The 27,897-nt window shown below is 44.0% G+C and overlaps 1 protein-coding gene across 2 annotated transcripts; it reads left to right on the forward strand.

Moving 5' to 3' along the window:
- mgab (MAX dimerization protein MGA b) lies at nt 1-27,697 on the forward strand. 2 transcript variants are annotated; one of them, XM_080453608.1, is made up of 21 exons: nt 1-196; nt 5,057-6,291; nt 7,358-7,913; nt 10,022-10,115; nt 10,922-11,020; nt 11,506-11,631; nt 12,464-12,577; nt 12,782-13,259; nt 13,654-13,897; nt 14,262-14,487; nt 15,784-15,962; nt 16,280-16,583; nt 16,804-17,036; nt 17,857-18,135; nt 19,219-19,780; nt 20,416-21,113; nt 21,845-21,985; nt 22,810-22,956; nt 23,621-23,732; nt 23,987-24,535; nt 24,648-27,697. In XM_080453608.1, the coding sequence occupies exons 2-21, from the start codon at nt 5,135-5,137 to the stop codon at nt 26,402-26,404; spliced, it is 8,055 nt and encodes a 2,684-aa protein (XP_080309734.1). In that variant the 5' UTR covers nt 1-196; nt 5,057-5,134; the 3' UTR covers nt 26,405-27,697. The 2 variants fall into 2 exon arrangements, with proteins under 2 accessions (XP_080309734.1, XP_080309735.1); XM_080453609.1 differs by having other exon boundaries at nt 5,061-6,291.
- Nucleotides 27,698-27,897: the final 200 nt, after the last annotated feature.

A 27,897-nucleotide genomic window follows, 5' to 3' on the forward strand; every position in this document is an offset into this window, starting at 1 on the left:
ACTGGCGTGGCTCCGGCCTCCATTAGAGAATTAATGTTTACGCTCGAAGAATCCTCCGATCAGCCAGGGCCTTTCTGTTGTGTCGCGACGATCGAGCCACGCACGACGAGGACGCGCAACAGTTTTTATTGTCCCCGATCCTAAATAAACCGCGATCATCGAGCGCTGCAACTGCATTCGGCACGGCATAGAAAAGGTAAGGGTGTTATTTTGAAAGAGCAACTTTTTTCCCCCAACTTGCTGAGTGGTGTTGTGGTGCCTGGTGGTGGGGCCTCACACAGGACACACGGTGTGTGTTGTGGAGATCCAGAGGTGTTGTCAAACAACTTGGATGCCATCGATGGCGTTTATTTTAAGAGTGAAATAGCCGGTTGGAATTAGTGTTGATCACACAGTGAGCAGTGCATGCACGAGTCGCATTAACACCTTTTTTTTTGTCGGGTCACAGACGGCCCCGGTGTGACAATCATTCATCAGTTGTTCACCAGAGGCACACGAGAGCAGCATTACAGCATAGGTTGAATTTCGACGACCGACCCTGTCTGTATAGGCCGGTTGCTTTACACTGCACACAAGCAGGACAAGTGATGGATTTTTTTTGGGGGCTTAATTAGTGCAGCTTCTGTGTGTGTGATTGTCATGTGCATTGTTTGTATACGATTCGGTTTAGATCCGTGCCTCAGTCTGCAGTCAGTGGTCTGTCTATGGCCATTTGCACTCATCATCCCCCACTGGCATGGAAGAGGTGGGACAGACAGGTAGATGTACCTTTGTGGATGTGGGAGTGTAATGTTACATTTCTTGACCACAGATTGGATTAACTGGGTGCTATAAAGTGACTGCACTGGATTTTTTAATGGATTTTTATATATATATATATATATATATATATATATATATATATATATATATATATATATTTTTTTTTGTTTTGTTGTTGTTGTTATATTTACTTTCTTCAGTTGCAGTGCTATAATTCTTGTGTGCAAATGTACTCTATTTTGTGGTTTATAAATGCTATGTTCCTTTTTATATAGCACTATGTTTAACCTCAAGAGAGCCTAATTCAAACTTTTATACATAAATATATAAATAACTCCCGTTCAATGTATTTACAAACATCGATGGACAAACCTTTTATACAACATAAATAAATAACTCCCTCTAAATGTATTTACAAACATCGATGGACAAACCTTTATACACAAATAAATAACTCCCTCTCAATGTATTTACAAACATCGATGGACAAACCTTTATACACTAATAAATAACTCCCTCTCAATGTATTTACTAACATCGATGGAGACAACCAGCTATCCCTGGTGGGATTATCAATGGAAGACATGCAGATTTATTTTTAATTCATTAATTAATCAATTAGCATTTACATGTTCTCATACCCCATGGAACTCTCAACCATTACCAATATCAAGGCAGGTTTTTCTGTTGCAACAGCCTGGCTTCACGTGCGTGGAAAGTGAATGTTTAGTGCAGTAGTAACTTTATATAGACACAACCAAGTAAAATGTTTTCTTTTTATAAAGATTTTGTAGGTTTTTATCTGTTATGTGCAAGGGGCCAGCATCCGGGAAGGTATAGGAAGTGTGACAGTTCATGTGAATGGCCTGTAGTCTTGCTGTTTCACCGCTGTTTCACCGCTGTTTCACCGCTGTTTCACCGCTGTTTCACCCCTGCTGGTTGCAGAAGCAATTAGGCTCAATTCAAGGGGATGGGTTTTTGGCGAACTGTAACTAATTTTATTACCTTAATAAACATTGTCATAAATTCTATACGCTCCCAGTCGATAGATTAAAGTCTTCAATCACCATGATTGCATGATGCGTTTTGGTAAATTATGGTCCCATTTATTTTAAAATTAATGATAAAGTAGGGTATGTTTCTAGGGTTTCTATTGGTTCTACTGAGTGAAGACCCGCCCTCGCTGCCGTTTCAGCCAATAGCATTAATTTCCGTTTGCATTTCGGACCGGATATCAACCGGATATAGAAAGATGGCGGATTTGAAATCGCTGCAAAATAGGCTTCATTTATGGTCTGTAGAAACTAATGGCGTAACGCTGTCCATATGTATTTTTACGGTCTATGGTTATGTATTAACACACAAAAAAATACTGAACAGGTGGTTGCCACAAGGGGCAACCAGAGGTCACAAAATGGTTGCCAAGGGCAACCAGGCAACCATTGATGTCAAGCCCTGTTAGGTGGGAGGATGTTTGGTCCACAATTTCAAAATGACTCTCATATTCTTGCCATCTTGTGTTGTTTTTGTGACTAGTGAGGACATGACTTATCATTGACATGGTTATAACTCCACGAGAGAGTTCTACATATAGTGTGTACATTTGTACACTCTGGGTTGAATATGAGGGTCAGACCACCATTTAGGGCTATGTCAAGGAACTTTTAAATATACAAATGGCACCATTGCAACTAACGAACTATTACTCATTTCTCCCCAATTGCCAGGTCTGCTGTCATGTAACCAATTCCAGAGTCAAGTATTAGTTTGTAGGACTGTAAGGAGAGATAACAGCAACAGCAACAACAGCAACCAAATTTCTTTGGTTGTTCTCAAGAAAAGGTTGTCAGTCACTGATGCTCGTTCACATGTCAGCAGCAGACAAACATGGACACCTGCAGTACTAGCGCTCGGCTGTGCTCTGTGTTGCCTCAGGGTTGGTGCTACACTGAACACACTGGCTGAGTAATTGTTGGACATTAGAGCTGTGGAAGGGTAGCTAGTGATGTCAGTGTAGTTTAGTCAGTTTGTGAAAATCGTTTGATTATTGGATGTGGATGTGGCCTTTTACATAATGACTATTCATCTTGGTTACCGTTCCTGTACATTCATATTGAGACCACATATAGATGGACATATTGTATGAATACATTTAGTGAACTGCAGCTAAACAACAGCAGTTTTATGCATACCATTGCAATATATTGCAAACTAATATGCAATCGGTTTTACAACCATCTGCATATTTATTGAAGGACAATGTTTCAGAAAGCCTCCTGAACATTTATATTTGTATTCTGGTCCTGTGACAAATCTCAGGCATACCAGATATTAATAAATGACTCAAACTGTGCAAATAAGTTCCATTAGCTCTTCCCCTTCTTAAATAGTTTATTAAGTTAAAACAATGCTGGCCCTGGCCTTGGTGTAGGGCAGGCCATATTAGTGGTCGCCTAGTGTAACCATCATTTGTAGGGCGCAGATACAAACGTAACAGAGTCTCAGCTCCGTTAGCAAGCCCTATAGATGCTGTGCTTTTTCCATACACCCAATCGGACCAAAGCGGTTTGAACTGATTGACACTTTGTCTTCTTTAGAGCTCTGGTCTCTTGATAGTGGGGATAAAACGGAGTGCATTTTACTATTTTCTGTTTTGCGGTTTTGTTTGTGCCATTTTCTGTTTTGCTTCTAAATCTAAAAATGGAAACTTTGCACACCTGCCTTCCACAGTGACCCTGCTGTAGTCCCAAATTTGATTTAGCGTCTCACTTCCAGTGCTCAGTGGGATGGGCTCGGTGTGCGTCACAAATGATGCATAGTAGTCATGCATATCCAAATACCGTTTAAAGCAGGTGTTAGAAGACAAATAGAAGACGGCAATGAAAACATGAAAGGATGTCTGCAGACTGTAGCTCCCTTATGTGCAACTTATTGGTACATCCACACCAGTGATGTTACAAGTGAATGCCCTTCTTCAGACTTAAGTTATAATACATACAGAGATGCAGTTTTACTGTAAATACATACACTTTTGTCACATGTTGATACCAGTGCATCATAAAACACACACATACGTCATATTACATACATATTAAGAAAAATGACGTGTGTACACACACACATGTAATCTTTACACACACACACACACACACACACACACACACACACACACACACACACACACACACACACACACACACACACACACACACACACACACACACACACACGTGTAATAATAAACACAATTATATAGAAGGCCCCACAGAACAAAATAATAACATCAGGCCAATCATACCTTCGACATGGCTATGCTTAGTTCAAGTTTGGTGCAGTAAAAAAAAAAAGCCAGATATTTAATCAAGAAAAGGTCATTTGTGCAAGGACAAAAAATGAGAAAAGTGGGGAAGAATGCCCAATATAGAAGTATGTCAGTCATAATGTGTTATTACAACATTTCATTTCATTAAACTGATGTTAATTATCATCAAAGGCACAACATCTCAGTCACAATGTTGAGAAGAAATATATATATACAACCCACCCGTTAGGTGTGATCAGAAGAGTTTTTCTTCAATCAGAAAACACTATCCTTCATTGCTGTTCTTTATCAGTGCCCTACTATAAGATTAATATATCTTGAATGTGACTGGATGGATCTCCAGTAAAGCCTTGTATTGTTAGCAATCCTTTCCAATCTTTTCATATCAGCTGCCAGGGCTGTCAAAGTTAAGCCAAGTCATTTGCACCACAAAGTTGATCTATGGCTTTTTCAAAGTTGAAACTATGGTTTGGCCAGGATGGGGTTCAAAAGGTCATTGAAGCCGGTCCAAACCATGCCTTTTAAATGTAGATGTAATTAAATAAAACGAGAGAGCACCACGTGAGAATTGGTGACAGGAAACATTAAGCACGCAGGTCGCTGTTGGAGAATTAGATGATGTTGGAATTACGAATGAAGAGAAATGTCAATTATCTTTTTTTTTCCTGTGTGAGGTGGATAATGGATGTACATTCATTGTTTAAACATTGTGTCTATTTAAAATGAAAATGGATACAAAGCATCAGGCTGTGATTACTCAGTTCTACGTAATTGTCTTGCGAGTAACAGTATAGTTTGATAATGCAAGTCAATGTTTTAATTTTACAGCTGGCAATAATCTTAGACTGGAATTACTTTATGGTTTACATTTTGTATATTTCTAACACTAAGCTTTCGGGAAAGACTAAATCACATGTAAGGCACCAGAAATTGAGCACTTTGGATAAATCTTTCTCACCATTTCTTTCTCAGATAGTAAATGAAGTGGAAGGAGCAGAGTTAGCAGAGGAGGAGAGAAGGCGATCGTAGCGGAGATCCTGAACCTCCACAATGGACGCTGTACATTCACACCCACAGATGGACTGCGGGGCTGTGTCTGTAGAGGACATGGCAGAGAATCCCCTGGAAGTGGTCCCCCCCTCAGTCTCTGTCCCCCTGCCAGTCGCCTTGAAGGCCACCGCCTCCAGTGAAAATGCGATTGAGAACCAAGCAGCGTCCATGGCCAATCGCAGCTCTAGCCCGCCTCTGTTGTCGCCTGCTGAAGCTAGCCCGGCCAAACCTGCCACGACCATGCCAACGCTCACCAATGGGGTTATAGACACCAGCCCTACTATCATGGACATGGCGTCAGCTTCAGACTCCCTAGCGAGTGTGGAGATGAACCAGGTCAATGCGGAGACCGTGCCATCGGAGCCTCAGTCTACCGGGTCTGAAAACACAGAGGCACCGGTTGCTGTGTCGGAGAACAGCCTGTCCTCTACTTTAGCCTTCAAAGGAATCTCTGTGACTCTGGATAACGACAGGATATGGAAGGAGTTTTACCGCTGCGGGACTGAGATGATCGTCACCAAGCAAGGCCGCCGCATGTTCCCCTGCTGCCGATACCGCCTGTCTGGCTTGGAGCCCACACGCCACTACTCCGTAGTCTTGTCCATATCCCCTGTCGACCAGTTCCGCCATCGCTTTACTGGCAAGAAATGGCATTGGGAGGCCGCCGGACTGTCCGAGAACCTTGCCAACAACAGTTTAGTCCGGGCTTTTGCTCACCACAACTCTCCCGGCACGGGGGCACAGTGGATGAGCGGCCTGGTGTCCTTCCACAAGCTCAAACTGACCAACAGCCCTGGCGACGCGGACGCCGGACACATAATCCTCAATTCTATGCAACGCTACATTCCCAGGCTGCACGTGATACCCGTCCCCGAAGGGACGGGTCCCACAGTCGACCAGCCTGTCATCCAAGGACCAGAGAGCCTGACCTTCACCTTTCCACAGACGGAGTTCTACTCTGTAACGACTTATCAAAACCTCAGGATCACGCAGCTGAAAATTAGTCATAATCCATTCGCCAAGGGCTTCAGGGAGGCCATGCAATCATTTGGCCTCAGCAAGCCCACGTCAGAGGCTCTCCCCATGGGCAGAGAGGATGACCAGTCCCTAGATCTGACAACCTTTAGGCCCGGTGATGGAAGTGAAGAGCATCATGGGTATGTGGGAATGCTTTGTGGGTTCATATTTGATTAGCTGACTTCTCATTGCCATTTCTTGTTTGCTAACATGGTGTGTCTTATCCTACTGTACACATATCAAGTGACTTGTGTATAAGATATGGATGTGTACATTGTACATTATTTTGCAATTAGGGGTGCAGCAGTTAATCAAACTAATCGATTTAATCGAATATAGTGAAAAGATCTATCTATATAGTTTAGCAAAAATAGCAGTTCTATAAGCTCACAACGCATTGTGACGCGTTGAGGGCTTGTAGATGAGAGATTTTCACTATTTTTGCACGACATAGGTTATAGGACATTAGGGGTGTGCCGATATATCGTCCCGCGATATATCGCGATACGTTTTCGTGACGATATGTATCGTTTTGGGGAAAAAAAAAATCGTTTAAAAAAATATATATATATATATATATTTTTTTTTTACAATAATTATAATCAGGCATGCAAACAGCCCCGGGGTGAAAAGGGTGACAACATGTTTTTTTTTCGGGTCAGGTGTCACACTATTGCCCTATTTGGATTCAAAACGGCTATTGAAGCTGAAAAGCTACAAGTTCGCATATCTGAATAATGCAAAAACAGAATTATTTGTTTGCATTTGCTTTTTTTCTCCCCCATATATTTGTCATAATAAAAAAAGTGCGTATCGTATCGAAATCGTATCGAAGTTGTGAGCCAAATATCGTATCGTATCGTTTGGTGAAATTAGTGTATCGGCACACCCCTATAGGACATAGTATGAAATATTGCTTAAGTGGTTAATCTGACTAATCGATTTATTTGATTATAAAAATAATTCAGTTCAGCTATGTTCACTGAATGTTACGGTTCATTTGGTTGAAGAAAAACTCACAGCACTAACATTCTGCACAATCCAAGCTAATGACTTCACTGTAGAATCCTGAGTTAATTTCCACAGATATGTTGAACCATTTTGGGTCCATTTGTACACTCAGGATTCTACTGCGCTGCTTGTGTTAAGAATCGATTCATCGGTTGGATTTCCATTTCATTGTGATTGTCATCCTCTGTTCCACAGTGTGCAGATGAAGCATGCCAGCTCTGCTTCATTCTCTGGTGAGGAAGAGGAGGAGGAGGAAGAAGAGGCTGAAACGCAAGCCAAGAAGACTAGAGTGGCTGAGGAGAGCGATCCTGATATAGATGTTGACCACAGTGATGACACCGACTGTCTCCAGTACCTGAGAGCCCAGCTGACCCCTGTTCCTGAACAGCTCAGTGCGGACCCCCCGCTGACATCAACACCACATCGGCCCTTTCCTCTGGAACCGGTCGAGTGTGGGGGGCCACTTGTCTTCGAACGCCCCAAGAGACGGTACACCAGGATAGCTCCTAAGCCCACCAGCACCCCTGAGTGGTCGCCCGAATCCCCCGAACGCCCCAAGAGACGGAAGAGGGCTTACCGGCGATGGGGGACCTACCATGGACCAAGGGGGTGGGGGAAAGCCAAACCTGCGGTAGCCAAGCCCGCTGCAGCCGCCAAGCCCGCTGCAGCCGCCAGCCAGCTGCGGCCGTACCCTATGCAACCAGAACTAGATGACGTGGAGGGGCTACTGTTTGTGTCATTCACCAGCAAGGTAAATTATTAACTGCAGCCATTATTATTCGACAGAGATGGTTATTTTGACGGTTTATTATTATTTTATTTTTTTACAGTTTTGCCCTTCTCTAGGGCAGTGGTTCTCAAACTTTTCATATCATGGACCCCCAAATTAATGTGTTTTGTGCCAGGGACCCCCATACAAGATTTGTGTTTTGATGCTATATTAACAAATTTAGCTGGGGACCCCTGGCGGTCCGTGGATGCCACTTTGAAAACCACTGCTCTAGGCCTAGGGCTTAAAAATTCATGCCAAATAACATGTTTTGATTGATTGATTGAACACTTACCAGTTTGCAAAAAGTTCAGTGGTACAGTTATACAATAATGCTAAAAGGATAACACAAAAAGCCCTGGGGGCTTGTTTCCATTGTGCTCCTATGTATTCGATTCATCAGACATATAAAGACATACAATACTATACAATAAATCATCAATACTAGAAGCAAAATTGTAGACGGGTGCTCTTTTATGGTGGTTTTGAAGGAGGGTTGGGAGTCGCACATTTTGATGGCAAGGCATTCCACATTCTGGTGGCATAACAGTAGAATTAATTCATCCCCATGTTTGTGCCGAATCTGGGCATTGGTCCCGCGAGTATCTTGAAAATACAGGCCCCCAAGTTGTTGTACTCTGTCCTCTACCCTGAGCCACCCACCCTGTCTCCAGTGCGTTCCTACTAGTGATGAGCGGGCCGACCTGTAATCCGCGGGTGAACCCGCGGCGCGGGTGGTCGAGTCAGGATTTCAGAGGCAATTATGCGGGCTGCGGGTGAGCGGGTCAGCCGCTCTCACACCCAAAAAAAATATTATTATTAACTATTTTGAACAACATGCTTGTTTATTTAGCCCATGACAATGTTGTGCTACTGTAAACATTTAAAGCAACAACAAATCTGAGCTATTATGATGATGATTATCTTTTTTTTTTCATCGCGGGTCACGGGGCGGGTTGAGCCATAGATTTATATATGGGTTCGCGGGGTGGGTTGAGGCGGGTTGGGTTCCGGGGCGGGGCGGGTCATGAAAAAACCCGACCCGCACATCACTAGTTCCTACTGACCCAGGAGATCCTGCCTAAAAATCGTATTCTTTTGTTGACTTTCTTGATTGCGTTTGATGGCATTTTTTCACTGGAAAGATTATCTAAAATACAACCCAGATAGGCAATCTCTCCTTTCCTTGTGATAACATTGTTATTTTGTTATTGTTAGACTTTGCTTCTGTGAACCAGAACGCCCCCCCCCCCCCCCCTCATTCTGATAAAAGTTTATTTTCAAAACACTTTCAACCGGGTGTCCCTATTTTGGGCATGTGGAAAGCTAAACTTGTTGCCTTTTAGCGCAGTGTGAAAGCTGATCCATGCACTATGCAACATGCATGGATTAAAGTGCATATTCCATAAAAACCAGAATGGTCTCGGATATTTCATAAAAGCAAAGGTTAAAGCCTCAATCTGCAATATCCTCAAATGGTTGTCTTTGTGTAGAACAGCAAAAGCATAGGTTTAGAATGATAAAACATCATAATTCTACATATTGTGCTCATTGTTTAGGAAACGCCACGCTAGTGTGCAGGACTCCTTTCACGCTGTTTTCACAAATCACAGTTTTCAGTCGTGAGATACATTTTTTGCTTGAAACCCTGGATGTGTTGTGAGCTTGTAGATCTGGTATTTTCACCAGGCAGAACAGATGAAATATAAAGTAGGGGTTAAGTGTATTGTTGGTGACGGGTATAGACAGCTTAATGGGTTGTTATGGTTTTGAATTGAATCATTGGTCACGCCATTCACAAAGGGGTCACATGGTGTTGGTGCTACGTCAGCCAGCCAGTCAGTCAGTCAGTCAGTAGTAAAGTCAGCTGTTCACCTGCAGGTTTTATGACCGAAATGGAGATGGGGTGAACAGGGGAAGTCCAACTTTGCTGACCGCACCCTATAGCAAACGCAATGCTATGAGATGCTGCTAAATGAACTGTTTTTAAACGTTTCCCCGATTTAGCCTCTCGGTGACTACATAAGTTTGTTTCGATAGTCGCCATACATGTATAATGCAACATTGTGTTTTCTTCCATCATTCAACAGGAAGCTTTGGGGATTCATGTTGGCAGTATGTCAACCAGTAGCTCATTACCAGTGTCACCAGTGTCACCAGTGACTCTCACCCCTCAGCGTACTGGTGAGTCAAGTAGATATCTAATCACTACTTAATTTAAAAATATATATATATTTCATTGTTAATGGAGGAGGTTAAACGGCACAATTACATTACATTACATTACAGTCATTTAGCAGACGCTTTTATCCAAAGCGACTTACAATAAGTGTATTCAACATAGGTAGGGAACGAAAACTACTAATCACCAGAAGTCTTTAGTGCATTATCTGCAAAAACAAGCAACCAAGAGTATACCTAGCGCTAAGGTAAAAGTGCAATATATCAGCTACCTATTTCCTTAAACAGATGAGACAAAATAGCTAAATCAAATGAGCATGAGCTAAAACAAATAAGTGAATCGACTAAACAAGATCCAATAAACAATCCAATAATCCAATAAACAATACAGCAATAGAAAACAAGCGTTCGTACAACTAGTTAACAACAAGTAGGTCAGGCAGAGAGGAAGGGTAGTGTTTCCTGAAGAGGTGAGTTTTCAGCCTGCGGCGAAATATGGGCAGTGACTCTGCTGTCCTAACATCAGTGGGAAGTTCATTCCACCACTGTGGTGCCAGAACAGAAAAGAGTCGTGACCGTGTGGATCGGCCAGAAGGACCCTTGAGTGACGAGGCAATCAGTCGCCCCGAGGTGGCAGACCGAAGTGGTCGGGCAGGGGTGTAGGCATCGACCATAGCCCGGAGGTAGGATGGAGCTGTTCCTTTCACTGCCCTATAGGCCAGCACCAGGGTTTTGAACTGGATGCGAGCCGCTACGGGGAGCCAGTGATAAAAATAAAGTTTCTAATAAAGAGGATGTGTGTGTTCCAGCGACTGACGAAGACAAGATATATCCTCTGCAGGAGGCTTTGCAGCAGGACCTCAGGGTTCTGAAGCACAGACAGGTCATCCATCCTGTCCTGCAGGAGGGTGAGTGGCGTCTCACCATGCACTGTTTCTCACCGTTATGTTATGTTTGTTTTATTTGACATGGACATCACAAATTACATTGGACAAACCAGATGCATTGTTTGAGTGTTATAGCACAAGTGCTAATTTGTCTGACGTCTGGACCACCAGGGGTGTCCAAAAGGACCCTTACGGCTTTGTAACTCTGAGAGTGTACAAATGGAACCAAATGGGTCCATTTGGTTCCATTTGCACACTCTCAGATTAACACTGAGGATTTTACAGTGTAGTTTGGGGTCCCCCCAAAAAAGAAAAAATATATCAAATGGGGGGTCTGTGGCCTAATGCATATCAAACTGGGGGTCCTTGTAATGAAAAAGGTTGAGAATTTCTGTCATAATGTACACATGCACACACAAACCTATATCTCCCATCCGTATGGTTGATCACATTAGTGTAAGATGCTTTCTTACCTCCTTTGACCATTGTGTTTGTCCAATCTCTAGTGGGCCTGAAGCTGAGCCTCTTGGACCAGACTAAGGTCATCGACTTGCAATACCTGGGCGTTCGTCTGCCCCTGCCACCTCCAGTCCTCCCAGAACAGCCCGGTACGACTGATCCCACTCCCATCGGTACGTGTGCTTTTTGGAATGGTTTGCGAACACTAGGGACTAGCGATAATATCGTTGATCGCAATTATTTTTGCCACAATAATTGCGACATGTAATTTTCATATAGTCCCATCCCTAGCGAACACCAATTTGTCCGTCAGTCAAATGCATTAAGCCCCGGTAATTACAGCACTGACAGTGCTGCTGACACAAGATATGGGCAGAATATGTACCAGCCATGTTGTCCTTTCTGTTATTACAGTTCTATTAGATGAAAGAGACTCTGTTTTACATTTGTGTCAATCAAATGGCATTATCCCAGTAATTACACCAACAGAGTGCAAATTAACGCGTGGTGTTAACGGAGGTTGGATGCCTCACTGTGCAATTATTTCCACACTAATTTATGCGGAACCATAAACCGCTGGCCCAAGGGAAAATAGGCCAATAATATCATTAACTGCTATTTTACTAGTAAGAAACCTTTGGTATTTTATTTATTTTGGAACAGCGGTAGAATATTTTTTTTCTTTCACATTTTCAGCCGTAATGAATGCTGCCAGTGAGCATTTAATGAGCAAATACTTCAATGAGACTCCTGAAGCTCAATGAATGTAGTGCTCTACTAGTCAGCCATGCAGATGAAAAAAGGAAAAAGAAAAGCAAGGCAATTCAGAATGGTCTCTTGCCCCAGTTGAATAGTGCGAGTTTAGCGGCACTTAACAATGATATTGTGAAGCAGCGTATGCAGCCATTGTGAAGTGGGGTTTGTTCAAATCGACTGAAGTGGGGGGTTGAAGTGTTAGAATCGCAGCCGTTCACTGAGCGTTAACGGCATATGTTTCCTCCACAGCTGGGGGATTGTCTTTTGTCTCGCGGACAGGAAAGACCAGTGACCTGACAAAGATAAAAGGATGGCGAGACAAGTTCATTAAGGGGAACGAATCATCTGCTCTTAAACGTGACCGTAAGAGTTGCCCTCTCTCATCCTCTTCTTGCTGATTGATTTTTCCCTTTTGTCAAGTTATAGGATTAGCATGCGTATTCCTATTTTAAAAAGCCTTATTAAAATCGAAACGACTTAGGCATTGAGCTAAATGATTCTTACTGTGACGTTTTGGTCAGTAAATAATAATCGCCTTATCCCGCTCTCTCTCTCTCTCTCCAATAGGGTCACAGAAGGACCTATCTGCCTTCTGCAGCAACATGCTGGATGAGTATTTGGAGAGTGAAGCTCAGCAGATCAGCGAGCGTGCCGCTGCCTTCTCCACTAACTCTGAAGACTCAGTGTCGTACCGGCTGCCCTCCTCCAGCACCAGTTACGTGAAGACCCTGGACAGTGTGCTGAGGAAGCATCAAAACACCACACCAAAGCCAAAGGTGTGGTGGCCCCGGACCATCCGTCCCTGCCCTCTCTCTTTCAAACCCCTCCTGTATTCTGCCCTCGTTAGCCCCGTAAGCTCCGCCCTTGACGTGGCGGCGAAGACTAAACACAGACCTATCGCTCCGAAACCCACCTGGGGTTTGGCGGTGAAACCCACCTGGGGTTCGGCGGTTTCGGAGACTGACAACACGCCGGCGCAAAAGCCTGCTGCGAAGAGGGGCCGTCGGCCTAAAGTTATTCAAGAAGCCAGTCCTCCTTCACTGAGGTAATAGGGGTCATCATTGACATGGGACGTCCTTTCTTCACAGGTCTCAATTGTTTTGGGGAAATAACTTTACTTTCTACAGAAGATTCAACTTTTCAGTGTAAATGTATTTATTTTTTGGCTTGTATCAACAGCCACCCTGGTCCCAGCTTCTGTAAATTTCCTTCAGCACATAAATAAACTACATTGAACCTATTCACATTGCAGCCATTTTGCTCTTACTTCATTCTCGGGCGATGCCCACCCCCCGGATATGAAGTAAGAGCAAAATAGCAGCCATGTGAATATGTTCAGCTGCGACCCACGGTGTTCCCCTGCTCCCTCTGTCTTCTCCTGCACTGAACAGTAATCTTCTCTTAATTTTAATTTTCCTCCTTTTCACTTGTCTGTGTAGTTGCCCTCCGGGAACCAGCCAGAAACCAGTGCAGGACCGTTCCCCCCCAGTAACCGGCCTGAAACCAGTGCCGAGCATGTGGTCAAGCGCTGGCTACATCATGGGGCCGACACCTTTCAGACCATTAAAGGCCCAGGTCAAACTTCTGGAAATGGAGACGGGAGCCTTCAACCAGGGTCTCAGAAGAACACACCTGACCCCACAGAGGGTTTCCATAGCTCTGTCCGTTATACTGACGGCTCAGGTAACGGCAACGTCCACTTATAGTTTGTTTTAACCCTTGGACTGACTCAAAAAAGAGGCTTTTAAGTAAAGGTTAAATTGGAAATGAAATGTAAAGATGAGAAGGAGGATTTACAAATAGCGGCTCGTCTGAAATACTACATACTGATAGATTAGTAACTTGGTAACTATCTAGCTTTCCCGTAAACCTCTGTAGCAGAAGATAGTATAAAAAGACTAGAGATGGTAATTTAATATCCCTGGTGCTCCAGACAATGACTTGAAATATCTCTGACTATCTTGTGCTTTGGCTTTTGTGCCCACACACACACACACTTTGAGTCCTGTTTTGACTGACCTTGGCCCCCCCCCTTCGTACCAACCAGATGGATCACTACCACAAAGAGGATGTCCCAGAGTACCAGAAGCCCAGTGGGCCAGAGTGTGGGCAGGAGTTCTGCACACTGGGCTGTGTGTGTTCCAGTCTCAGGAGAGAAAACAGGGGACCACTTCACTGCCGGCGGCCGGACTGCATGTTTGGCTGTGCCTGCTTCAAGGGCAAGTTCATCAAGCGGGTCAACGAGGAGGAGGAGGAGGATGCGAACGTTTACAGTAAGTCTGGGTTTATGTTTGATTAACCCGCCCTCTATTCTTAGTAAAACAAGACTTGAGTTGCTCTGTACTTGGTGTGCTCTTTTTTTCCCGATCTACACCAGATCTCTCTGCCGAAATCAGCCGCTCTACAAGGTCACAACGCGTCGCGTTGGCAACCCGTTGTGAGCTTGTAGATGCTATCTTTGGCGAAATATATAATGCAGCATAATGGTGCGTTCACACGGGCAGATTAAAGATACAAAGATACAAAAATACACTGCATCTTTGTCGCTGTGTCGCTTTATATCTGTGTTGCTCAAAGCGGTCGCTGACGCCATCAAACGTGCGGACATCGGAGCTACAGTTGTAGCTTTGTATCTGGAAGTTGAACCCAGCTCAACTTGAATTTGTAGCTTTGTTTCTTTGTCGCTACAGCTACAGCTACAAACGTCGGATGTATCTTTGTATCGTCGCTGGTTTCCATTGAAAATGAATGGTAGCATGTATCTTTTAATCTGCCTGTGTGAACGCACCATAATACAGCAATCAAATGTGCAATGAGGGGCACGTTGATAACATGGCACAATTAGCTTTACCACATTTGCTATGTATTCATTTATTTTTCACGATTTAAGGTTTTGTTTTTAATACTAGCCTATTCTTTCTTTTTCTTGTTTTTGAATAAAAAATGTTCTTGGCATTTGTAATGATAATAATAATAGCTTGAATTTATGTAGCGCCTTTCATGAAACCAAGGACGCTTTACATCATGATTCATAAACGATGAACAACCAGCAAACAAAACACACAACCAAACAAAACAAACAACTATTTGCCATAAGCCTGAGAGAATGGGTGTCTTTTCAAGGCAGCCTTAAAAGAGAGGGTGTAAGAAGCCTGTATTTGATAGTGTTGAAAGAGACAGAAAGTACAGAGAGAGTAGGGGAATGACATAAGGCAAATGGTATCGAACCGGCATTTAGTGCTCATGTGGTAATGCACTCTAACCACTTGGCTATCGGCTCACCCTATCCCAATCATTCCTAATAAATACTCCCTCATTTTGGTTACAATTCCCTGCATATCTCGTGTTGACCACAACCTTCGATGATCCAACAATTAATCTCATACAACCTTTTTTATGCGTCGTTATAAGACTGTTGTGCAGAAATAGCTGATCTACATGCAACGCGCCCATGCAATGTGTTGTGAGCTTGTAGATTTTCTATTTTTGCAATTTTTGAATGTTTGTATGAAAATGAATGCACCAAAGTCGAAAGGGGTCAATAATGAAATGCTTCTGTCCCTCCCCAGTGGTCCGTAACATGGATGCCCAGCCCGACCCAGGCTCTCATTCTGAGGTACTGTGGGATCAACGCTCTGCTGAAGAAGACCCAGAACCCGTCTTCTCACCCAAGCGTGCCATGGATCTCGATCCGCCCCCTCGGATTCCACCTATCATAAAGCGCTACGTCCCTCGGCTCAGCGATCCGGTAATTTACAGTTCATAGTCTAAAAAACCTTTTAAAAGTCGGAACTTATTATGAAATCTATGTAAATAGTTATCTTTTCTGTTATTGCTGTTTTCAATTCTATACATTTATTGAATTATAAATTGGAAGAGCAGTTGTGATGAAATTTGTTCATGCTCCTTTATTCACATTTAGTAACTTTTAACCACTTATGCCCTATTTTATACTTTTCGCAAATATTTCCGAACGTATTACGACATGCCCCGAAATAGGGATGCCAGCTTGAACGTGTTTAACTCTGGACGAGAAATGACAGGTCTCTCAAACTCTCTTTGCAGATAAGGGAGGAAGATAAAGATCCTGTTTATAAGTACTTTGAGCGCATGATGACTTGCGCCCGCGTGAGAGAGTTCACCAACAAACCTGCTCCTGCTGAGCCCAACCCGCCCCAGTCCCCCAAGTCCACTACGCCAGCATGCCCGGTTCCCCCTAGCAGCAAGGATGTCCCCACCCAGAATGTCCCCACCCAGAATGTCCCCACCCAGAATGTCCCCACCAAGGATGTCCCCACCGAGAATGTCCCCACCAAGAATGTCCCCACCCAGAAAGTCCCCACCACCGTGCTGAAGATGAAGACTGCAGGTAAAGAAACACTTGAGGATTTTTGTATTTAAGTGAATAATTGAGAAGCATTACGAAGCGTTTGCAAATGTTAGAATTTTCTTTTAAACCGTATGCTGGTCTTTAATCTGACCTTGTATAGCACTTTGGTTGACGCTTGGTCATTGTAAATGTCAATGTGCTTTATAAATAAAGACTTGAGTTGAGTCTGTTCATGAATCCATCCCTTTACCTCTTCCAGCAGCACGGCCGTTGCCGAAGGACTCCACCAAAGGGCCTCCAAAAATCAAGCGGTTGTTGGAGGTGCAGTCAAAATGCCAGTGGGCCGCGGACCGACAAGTTGTACTGAGAGATCTGTGCAGTCGCATGACGCAGAACAACTTCCCGCCTGAATTCTCCATTGGACCTTACCGCATCCGCCTGATGGAGAGAATCACCAAACGAAATCACAGCTGGACCACCATGACATACAAGGTATGGAGTTGTCCCCGCCAGGCAGAGGAGGAGCACAATTCAAGAGTTGAATTAGCCTTTCTGATCCTAAATGGAGAGTATGCACATGCGTCACTTTTCCACCGGGACACGCCCCCCTCATCTAGACTGAGTGGCAAAACATTGAGTTTAGAAACGCTCGTTGGAAATCACTCAACGGTCCTGCTTAGCACCTGTTTCTAAATTGCACATAATGCAGGAGGCAGCAGGACGTTGGGTTATTGAAAACATGCGCTTCCAAACTCTGATACTTAGAAAAATAATCACCTGCACAGAATTTATTGACAGAAAGTAGCTCATAACATGTCTACGGTGGATTTTTATGAAACAAAAACTTTGCAAATAGAAAGAGGATAATTCAAGCTTTCCGTACAGCTGCCATGTTGGTGAGTTTAACATTGTTTAAAACAATCAGATAGGACTTTTCTGTTTGGACGTATGGGCTGTCAAGGCCAGAAAGTCGTTTTTTTGCCACTCAGTAGGGGTCCCCGCATAACTTCTGGGTACGATGATGTCACACGCATAGGCTCTATTGGGTTTTCTGGTAATGGAAGTCGACTGGATGCAAAGACCGTCCACAAACTACTTCCCGTGTAATGTTGGGCACCAAAGCAATGTTTTGGTAGTGTGTCCTTATGTCTGCACAAAAAAAAAGCTTTTATATCGCAAGATGGAGACTATGTGTGGGGGCTCTTTGCATTCAGTTCTTCCGATTAAGTATAATGAATTATTACTGCAAAACGAATGTGACTCTCCATCTCTGGTATTTCACAATCTCTTCCACTCTGCCGCCCTTCATTAGGTCCGCATCAGCAAGCCGAAGAAGAAGAAGGTTGAGCCGGTGAAGGTTGTGGAGGTGGAGGCTGAGCCGGTGGAGGCTGAGTCGGAGGAGTGGGGGTGGGACGAGGCGACCGACAACAACAGCTCTGAGGAAGAGCGAGAGCCAGTGGAGGAGGAGATGCCACCCGGAAAGCCAGAGATTCGAGTGGGAGTCACTCCCTTCCTGAGTGGGGTGCTGCCCGCTGGCCATCTCAGAGCCAGGAAGAGACGCGCCGGCAAGGAACCAGTGGGACTCGTAAAGGTCAGTCTGTTAGTAATACCACTTAGTTCTCAACAGCAGTAATGATGAGTTGGTCAATGACAACTGTCCACATAAGCCCTATTATTTATTTTTGTTATAATTTCTGATGGCCTCTAGAGCAAGGGTCTTCAACAGGGGGCCCGGGACCCCAAGGGGGTCCTTAGAGTTACTACAGAGGGTCCGCCAAATCTTTGTGTGATATGATTTATTTTTTTACCTTTTTCTGAGGAAAACCTTAGCCAAAAAATAGCAGATCTACAAGCTCACAACACCTCGCAGCGAGGCGTTGTGAGCTTGTAGATCTGCTATTTTTTGGCAAAGAGGCTTGGTGTAGAGCGAATAAAGAGCAGACCAAGTAAACCAAAAAAGTTTAATCTGAAACACAATTTTATACAATATAGAGGGGGTCCCTGCTTCATCTCTCACTCAGCTAGGGGGTCGTTGGCCTGAAAACGTTGAAGACCCTTGCTCTAGAGCTAACCAAGTCGAGGCTTTGAAGTGAATTCTGGGTATCGTACGTTAGAGAGCCATGTGCCGGTGTTCAGAATGGCACTGAATGTTTTCTTAGCCGGTATTGCATGTAATAAAAAAAGAATCAATGCAGTGCGTCTAAAGTTAAATTAAACCAAACAACAAATACAAATGTTATGTCAACTGCTGTAATCAGGAGTCTGTCCATGTACCTTTTCAGGGGTGCTGCTTTAGTGTTCATTAATTGCAATAGAAAATGACGATAGTCAAATACGTACATATCCATAAACCTAATGGATGGGTTGCCATGTCATTTGCTGTGAACCTTCACGATCAGTAGGTGTGGGGAGTAGCATGGCCCCTAGGGGCCACTAGTGGGGCTTTTAGAATCTCAGCACAGTCAAACGGCATTATGGGTGGGTTGGGTTGTGACGACAGGCTTTTGGGTATGTTCAATTAATACCTGAGGGCGGAGTGCCTGTGGTGAAGGGGGAGAGATTCATACCATAGTGAAACAGACAAGCGTAACATTATAGAGTGAAAACGTCAGGTGTTCAGGAGCTTAAACGTATAACGCGTCTCTCTCTCTCTCTCTCTCTGCCTTTGCAACAGGTGAACCACAAAAGCTACAATCAGGCGCGGCTGCTGCTGGGTGTTATGGGATCTCTGCACCCAGCCAATCGGCTGGCAGCCTACGTAACGGGACGGCTACGCACTGCAACCAAGCTTCCGTCGAAAAACAGTCACAAGAGACAAGAAGCTGACCTCGGCAAAAAGCCCGCCAGTTGTCCAAAGCCGGAATCTGAACTCGGCAAAAAGCATCAGGCCATTCGTCCAAAACCGCAACCCGACCTCAGCAAAAAGCCTGCCATTTGTCCGAAACCACAATCTGACCTCCGCAAAATGCCGGCCATTTGGCCAAAACCACAGTCTTACCTTGGTATAAAGCCCGCCATTTGTCCAAAACCACTAACTTACTTTGGGAAAAATCCCACCATTTATCCAAGACCACCACCAAACTGTAAAAAGCCCACCCCACTGATGGGCCTTACTCAGTTTGTAAAGCTTACAGACCAGGTTGCACCTCTTCCTCCTCCTCCTCCTCCTCCTCCTCCGCTGCAGGAGGCAGCAGTCAAGTCCAAGCTGCAGAGAGGACCAAGGGGACCATATAATGGTTAGAACACTTTTGTTTGACCGCTTGATTGTGTCATTTTGATTGATTTGATTTAGGACTACAACTATCGATTATTTTCTTAGTGATTTATCCTTTCAATTACTTTTTTTTATTAGCCCTTTAAGACCTGGGATGCATCTTGTGTCATTTTTAGATTTGAGCTAAAAAAACATTATTTTACACTTTGGCTATTCAAAAATAGCAGATATACAAGCTCATAGCTTGAGCTCATAGCTTTGAGCTTGTAGATCTGCTATTTTTGAAAATGTGTGCAAATCTTTGAATATATTATTTTAAAGCGAACATTTGTAACTCAAATCTTTGCTTCTGGGGGGTCCCTGGAACAACATATTTTGAGATGGGGGGTCCGTGGCCAAATACATATCATTTTGAGGGTCCTTGACATGAAGAAGTTTGAGAACCCACTGATATAGAAACATAACATTTTCAGAAACTGTTGGGATTTAGAAGACGTTTCTAGAATCGGAACCTCGGGCCTTAATGGGTTAATCAAATCGAGATGCACACTGCGTCCTCCCGGTGGGGGCTCCTCACTGGCAGGTGAACAACAGCAGTGGCAATTATTGTGTGTATATTATTAACCTCTAACATGCCGTCTCGTTTCTCTTCTCCAGTCGCCAAGCCTACTCCCACTCCCATGGTAACTTTCATCAGTAACCGCCACGGCGCTCTCATGCCCTCCGGCAACAACGCCTCCTCCTCGCCCATCTCCCTCACGGTCTCCCCGTCGCTCAAATCGCCCAGCTTCCTGGGACAGAGCGGGACGTATTCCTTCAGGATCTGCCCTCCTCCGGCCGACCAGAGCCAGACGCCCTCCTCACAGGGAGTTACCCTACCCGGGGGCTTCACTCTCATCCAGCTCCCTAAGCCTGAAGACGTACAGCGCGCACAACAGGAGGCCACTGCAAACGCCGAGGTTATTGAGGCTGCTAAACTCCAACAATTGAAACAAAGAGTTGTTTCTGATTCCGCCGCAGCCAATCCACACGTTGACAAACCTGGTTTGGTCTCAGACGGCGTTTTCCTCCGAAACAAGGTGATAGCGAGCATCAGATCCGGTGAGGCCGGCTCCTCCCCACAGCTGAATTGCGAAGAGACGATGCCGTCGGATGAAAGTGACGAAGCTGAGAAGTATAAAAGCAGCAAAGCGATGAAGGAGATAATGGACAGCGTTGAGAGGGATAAATGGAATAGACGGGTGAAGACAGAGCCCACCATTGAGACGGATAATTGGAATACAGGTGTGAAGAGAGAGCCAGACGATGCTTCAGAGTACATCTCTTGTTCTGATTCTTCCGACTACGAGTGTAATGTAAGAAAAAGTGTGATTGCATTTTAAATCACCACCACCTCCCCTTCTTCAGCTCCTTACACACATAAAGACACCATCTCTTCTAAGTTATCAACAGCTTTTCACAGTGGTTCCACGGTGTCTATGCTCTCTTGGTTTGCTATGTGAACCTGCACCTCTTTAACCCATTAAGACCTGAGGCCGATTCTACGAAATATCTTCTAAATCCTAATTGTTTTTTGAAAAAAACGTATATTACTATGTCAGTGGTTCTCAAACGTTTTCATGTCAAGAACCTCAAAATGTATATGTATTTGGCCATGGACCCCCATCTCAAAATATTTTGTTCCAGGGAAGCAAATATTTGAGTTACAAATGTAACAATGTAACGCTTGAAAAATATATATATTCAAAGATTCGCACAAATTTTCACGATTTCTCAAAAATAGCAGATCTACAAGCTCATAGCACTCGGTGCCGCGCTATGAGCTTGTATATCTGCTATTTTTGAATAGCCAAAGTGTAAAATAATGCTTTTTAGGTCAAATAAAAAAGTGACACAGAGGCGTTCCAGGTCTTAAAGGGTTAAAAATGTTAAACTACACACAGAGTTCTATAGCAATACTAAATATTATGTTAACCATTGCTGTGACATGCCTAACCTAGATGAGTTCATGCCACTGTTTAATCACAATGTTGTAGACATGATTATATTTCTAAAACTCAGAGCTACATACTTCTGTTTTCTCCAGGATGACTCGATAGACATTGAAACCGAGCAAGATACAGATCAAATTGTCTCTGAAATGAGGGCTTCTGCGAGGCACATATTGAGGATGGAGTCTGCTGAGGATTCTGGATCATCAAACGGACAGAAAAATAATAATAATAAGGTAGGGTCTTTGTCTCTGTGTTCCCTGGTGGCTGCTTGCATGTCACAACCTCTAATCTCTGTATGTTTCTGTATGTCTTTCTTATGCAGCAGTCACAATTAAACCAGCACACTAAGGCGGCAACAGCCAGGAACCATTCATAAAGAATCAAATGCTGCAGTGTCATTATTAACAATGGGAAGGATGTGCTGTCAGGGTTTTAGAACTACAAGCACAATTAAAATGTAACTTTAAGAAAAAATTCAGCTGGAATCTAAATTGTTCCTTAAACCACTTTAAACCTGGCACCCCTATATTGGGCAATTAAAATCTTTTAAACATTTCCCAAAATATGTCACATTGCAGTGTGTTTTGCGCTTGTAGATCAACTATTTTCACGCAACAGCAAGTATAAAATAGGGCTTAAGTGGTAAGACCAATTGACCAGCACTTGCCACAAGCATCTGATTTGTACTGTTTGTTCCAAAACTGTTAAGATATGCAATTTACAAATAGAGAGCATGATGTGTAACAATCCCATTTACTATTTCAGTGTGAAAGTCAAGTTTAGAATAATAGGTTGGATTGGGGGGGGGGGGGGTTTACCTCCTATCTAGCCTTGGGTATCATTAGTCTATTGTTCTCTCTCTCACTCACACACACACACACACACACACACACACACACACACACACACACACACACACACACACACACACGCAATCCTCCTATCGCAGATTTGTGATTGTTTTAAATTTGGTATTTTGTGGGCAGTCTCCATTGTCTGCTCTATTTGGGTCCACCGATCTGGGATTAATGGTTCAACATTCTTCTGTCCTCCCCAGCAATATGACGGTGAGGAATTACATAAACGGAATTGCCACAATTTGATTGAGAGACGGAGGCGCTCGGAGCACAGAGACCTGTTCACCAGGCTGCAGACCCTCCTCCGCAGTGACCCGCGCGTCCCCAAGTTACATCTCCTCTCTCAGGTAAGACACAACCCCTGAACGGCCAGCCATGCTGCTCAGTAGAGTACTAATAAGGAAAGATGTTGCCATTAGCCACGCAAAGACCCGTGCATGATACACACTTCATCCATGAGCCACCAGGTTACATGCAATTAACCATTTCGGCCTCACACGTCACGAAAATAGCCGATCTACAAGCTCACAACCCACCGCATCACGATGCGTTCTGAGCTTGTAGATCTGCTCTTTTCACTGTACAATACTGCTGTGATGTGTAAAAATTAAGCATATAGGCCTAGGCTATTTTTGCAGAATTTCCACTATAACGGCATGCACAAAATAAGGACACCAGGGTTAATGTGATTGAGTTAAACGGTTTGCTAGTTACAAGAATAGTGCTATAGGTTGTTGCAGTGCAGTACAAAAACATCTGCTGACTCATGCACAGGACACGGTGTTGCCATCATGATCTATGGTACTTTTTAATAGCATGACACGTAAACGTGTATAACAAAAACAGTATAGTATCCCGTCAGGAGGTTTGCAGTGACCCGCAAATAATTGTAATGCGCTTTTCATTCTATGCATGAACGATGCTGCTTATTATAACTCAAAGCTCAAGGCCGCTTGGATCGTTTGAATTGATGATCACCATTTGGGTCACTATCTATCCACTATGTTTCAGGCTCTGACTGAGATCCGCACTCTAGTGGAGACTTCAAAAAATCTGGAGGAGAACAAGAAGATGTTGACGGAGATGCAGTCTATCTACATAAAGGAGCTTTCCCGCTTGTCTGGTATAAAATCCTGTTTCATTTGTCCTGTTTCACACTATACTTTTGCTCTCTATACTTAAGTGCAAAATGAATATCTAGTGATAATGAATTATATATACATCTGGGGGACATACAGATAAACATTGTTCTAGACAATGGCCCCTTCTGTGCCATGCCATAAAAATCCATGACCAGATTTCATCCTATTTCACCCAACCCTGTTGCAGTACTTGAATCTGATGAAGTCTGTCTTACGTTGAACCTCATCTCTGCAGGTAAGCCGGAGGTGTTGATCAAGACAAAGCTGAAACAGATCTATGAAAAGAAGAAATTATTGGATGGTCAGAGAGCGGGTTCGGGGTCGCAAGAGGAGCCTGAAACGTCTACGTACCTGCCGACGCTTCCGCCGAAGCCCCAGTCTTCTTGGGGTTGCTCCGAGTCCCAGCCTCAGCCTGAAGGATCCACAGCTCGCCCTCCAGGCCAGGTCCCTGCAGTCCCTCAGTTCCAACTGAAGTACCAGCCTCAAACACTCACTCAAACACTCACCTCACTGAAAGGCCAGATGGATGCCCAGCTTCAAGCACCCAAAGGCACCGTGCCCTGCCGCACCCTAGTGCTAGTCCCTGCACCTAAAGATGCAACCAAATCCAACTCTGGAGATAAACCCAGTGTCTCTCTCAGTGTGGCCAACTCTGTAGATAAACCCAGTGTCTCTTCATCCTGTCCGTCGGAATCCGCCCCTCAAGCAGCTGGGAAGACGATTGCTCTTCCTCTGATTCGCTCAAAGACTGGCAGGATCATACTTCCCTCATCTCTGAGACCAGGTGAGTTGTAATAAGATGGGATAAATCTATTAGTTTATATTTGTTCCCTCAGATTTCCCTGATTTGGATTCCCTCTGACTTAATACTTGTACGTATGTGTGTCTTCTCACAGCTTCCGAAGGATACTATACACTGATGCTGATGGGATTAAACAAGAGTGCAGAAGAGCGGGAGAAAGAGCGGGTAGAGGAGCGGGAGAAGGCGCTCAAGGCTGCACGTCTGATGGCGCTGAATGACGAGAAGCGGGAGAAAGTTCTCACTGCGTCAAGTATCTTGGTGCTGAATGCAGAGGTGCGTGGGAAATCGCTAATTGCCTCAAGTAGCCCTGTGCCGAACGCAGAGGAGCAGGAGAAAGCGCTCATTGCATCAAGCAACTTGGTGCCTTCTGACCTCAACTTATCTGCAGACCAAGAAAAACCATGTTCCGAGCAGCCATCGGACAGCTTGGAGGAAGAGCAGAATTTAGACAGTACAGGCCCAGTGAAGGCAGAGAATGTGGTGTCCAATCCCCAGGAGAAGATATTCTCCGCAGAGAATGTGGTGTCCAATCCCCAGGAGAAGATATTCTCCGCAGAGAATGTGGTGTCCAATCCCCAGGAGAAGATATTCTCCGCAGAGAATGTGGTGTCCAATCCCCAGGAGAAGATATTCTCCGCAGAGAATGTGGTGTCCAATCCCCAGGAGAAGATATTCTCCGCAGAGAATGTGGTGTCCAATCCCCAGGAGGAGAAGATATTCTCCACCTGGGGATTGTTGGAGAAGACAAAATTGCCCATGAAACGGCCTCTGGTCGAGATCGCCCGTCTCAACAAATCCATCTTCTCGTCATCGGTGCCCCTACAGCCCGTCGACAAGATGGTGAACGGTGGCAGACTGCTGGTTGTCAGCAAAATTGGACAAACTGCCTCATTGTGTTTCAAGCCTGATGTTTCCCAAAGTGCAACTCTTGAAAAGCAAGAAGCAGAACTTTATATTGAAGTTCCTGAGCCATCATCTTCCGTAGCCCGTCGCGGCCCAGGTAGGCCTCGGAAGAATCCATTGGCTGCCCCCGTCGGTGAGCCGCCAATCCGCGTCATTCGCGTCATTCCAAATGGGGGAACCCGTTTCACAAAACTTACCACAAACACTCAAAGTAAACCTACCATAAACACTGGTAGGTTTAGTACAGAAAACCAGCCAGGGAGTACTGAGGAACAACCAGGTAGTACCGCGGACCATCCAGGCAGTACTGCAGAACATACAGTAAGTGCTGCAGAACAAACGGGTAGTACCACACCAGGCAGTACTGCAGAACAACATGGGAGTACTGTGGAAGAACCTGGGAGTACTGTGGAAGAACCGGGGAGTACTGCTGAACAACCCGAAAGTACAGCGGACCAACCCGGGAGTACTGAGGAACAACCCGAGAGTACTGAGGACAGCCTGGAAAAACTCACTGAAGCACCCAAAAGCCCGGCACCAGTCAAACGGGGTGTAGGGAGGCCCCGCAAGAGGCCCCGTTTGGATTCACCCAGCCCTGTGAGTCCAAGTAGAGTCACTCGGAGTGTAGACACACCTGGTCGGGGTAGAGGTACTACTACAGGTCGGGGTAGAGGTGGTAGGGGTAGGGGTAGAGGTACACCTGGTAGGGGTAGAGGTACACCTGTTGGGCAAACGGCAAGCAGTCCAACTAAGGTCGGTCGAGCTGAGCAAAGCCCTGCAGAGTCAACGTGCAGTAAAAACACTCCTGTTTCTAAGCCTAAAGACAGCCCTGTCACTGTCAACCCCACACGGCATATGACTCGAGGTGCTTTAGGAAAGGACTTCCCCAGTGCTAAGAAAAGGTCCTGGCTTGACATGGAAAAGGAACTGGAAGAGGGGGAGGTCTAGAGCTCACACCTGCTTACTGTCACTATATGAACTACTGCTAAATACGCTTAGGATGAACCAATGCATAATGACCCTTCAATCTCCCTATGCAGCAAAACGTATACTGTATGTTGGCATGTTTCAAAATACACAAAAATAGGCAACAAATATATTTTGGACACTCCTTAAACATATATTTCCAGGATCCAGAATATGTTTAAATGTGTTTTTTTGTCAAGTTTGTCAAAAAATATATATATATTTTGAAACATACATGTATTGTTAACACAATATGTCACAGTGAAACCTCATGCCACTATGGCTGTCTAGTGGTATCTCTAACATTATCCCTAATAATGTTATTAACTTACTCAAGGGGGTCAGTTGGCTATGATTACGAACAGAAGTCGGGTTCAATGAAAGCCTCACCAAATGTGCCTGCTGGTAAATCCAAAGGACCTGAGAACTATCGAGACTCCATCCTGCCACTAAAAGTAGTTGATTCTGATTAGTTTCAGTGCATGTTAACAAACCTCAGTATGCCCTTTTTCATCACACTGTGCAGAAAGGCGTTCCTTTCAACAATGAAGTCTTTGAACGAGTATTAACTCGATTTATTATGAATGTATAAAAGGCGAGGAGGTTGCTTCTCTGAACCCCATATTGGGGCAAAACGACTGGTGGGTTAATTTGTTCTTTTGTCCAAATGTAGTCCTTTTTTCCTTTGCCACTGGCATATAAATCTATATTCTGTTGATGTTTTTTGTTGAAGTAATTTATCATTGCCTCGTCTCACACAAGAGTGTGGATTTGAATTGAAAACCATGTTATCTGCAATGTTGTATTTAGACCTTTCTGTTGAGGTCTCAAATATTGTCTCTTGAATAAGGTTTGGATGGTGCTTTGTGTCACAAACACTGTAAAATATCTGTTAATCAGTTTTCCCTTTTTTTTTTTTACTGGGAAGCTGGTTATTGCTTTTGTCGTTTAATTTGTGTTTGTTCATTTGTTGCTGCACTTTATATATTTGGTAGACAACCCATAGTATACATTCTCTCTCATTAATGTGTATTCTGTTCCCTATATGTAATAAAATCTGCTCATGATAATGGTTAGATGAGCTTATTGGTTGAGTGAAAGTATGCAAATAAATGTACTCATGTTTAATATTTGATTTCACATCGTCTCACTCAAGGAATCAAAGATGACAAGTGTGTGTAAAAAGAGTCTGTAAATATCCCTTCACCCTTCATAATTTTATTTTCTCCCAAAAACCAACAAAAATATGAGTGGCCTTGAAAATGAATAAATGCATTTGTGGCACATTTCAGACATCAGCCTTCCTCCTTTTAGTTCACTTTGTCATACAGATCTATTGTGGTCAGGTCAAATTTGACCATTGTCAAGTTAAAATATTTCATAAATATTGTAGGTCTACTGTTGTTTTTTTTTAACCCATGAAACAACTCTTCAAAACGGCTATATAAACAACAAAACAGTGGTTATACATTTTT

This window comes from Gymnoscopelus braueri (assembly GCF_963280865.1).
Source record: "Gymnoscopelus braueri genome assembly, chromosome: 16".
In the NCBI taxonomy this organism is placed as follows: Eukaryota; Metazoa; Chordata; class Actinopteri; order Myctophiformes; family Myctophidae; genus Gymnoscopelus; species Gymnoscopelus braueri.

Bases quoted from the DNA above. Each gene is read 5' to 3' on its own strand.
- mgab (XM_080453608.1), top strand. From the start codon at position 5,135: ATGGACGCTGTACATTCACACCCACAGATGGACTGCGGGGCTGTGTCT. The intron at 17,037-17,856 runs GTATGGAGTTGT...GCCCTTCATTAG, and splicing joins GGACCACCATGACATACAAG to GTCCGCATCAGCAAGCCGAA. The intron at 21,114-21,844 runs GTAAGAAAAAGT...TGTTTTCTCCAG, and splicing joins CTTCCGACTACGAGTGTAAT to GATGACTCGATAGACATTGA.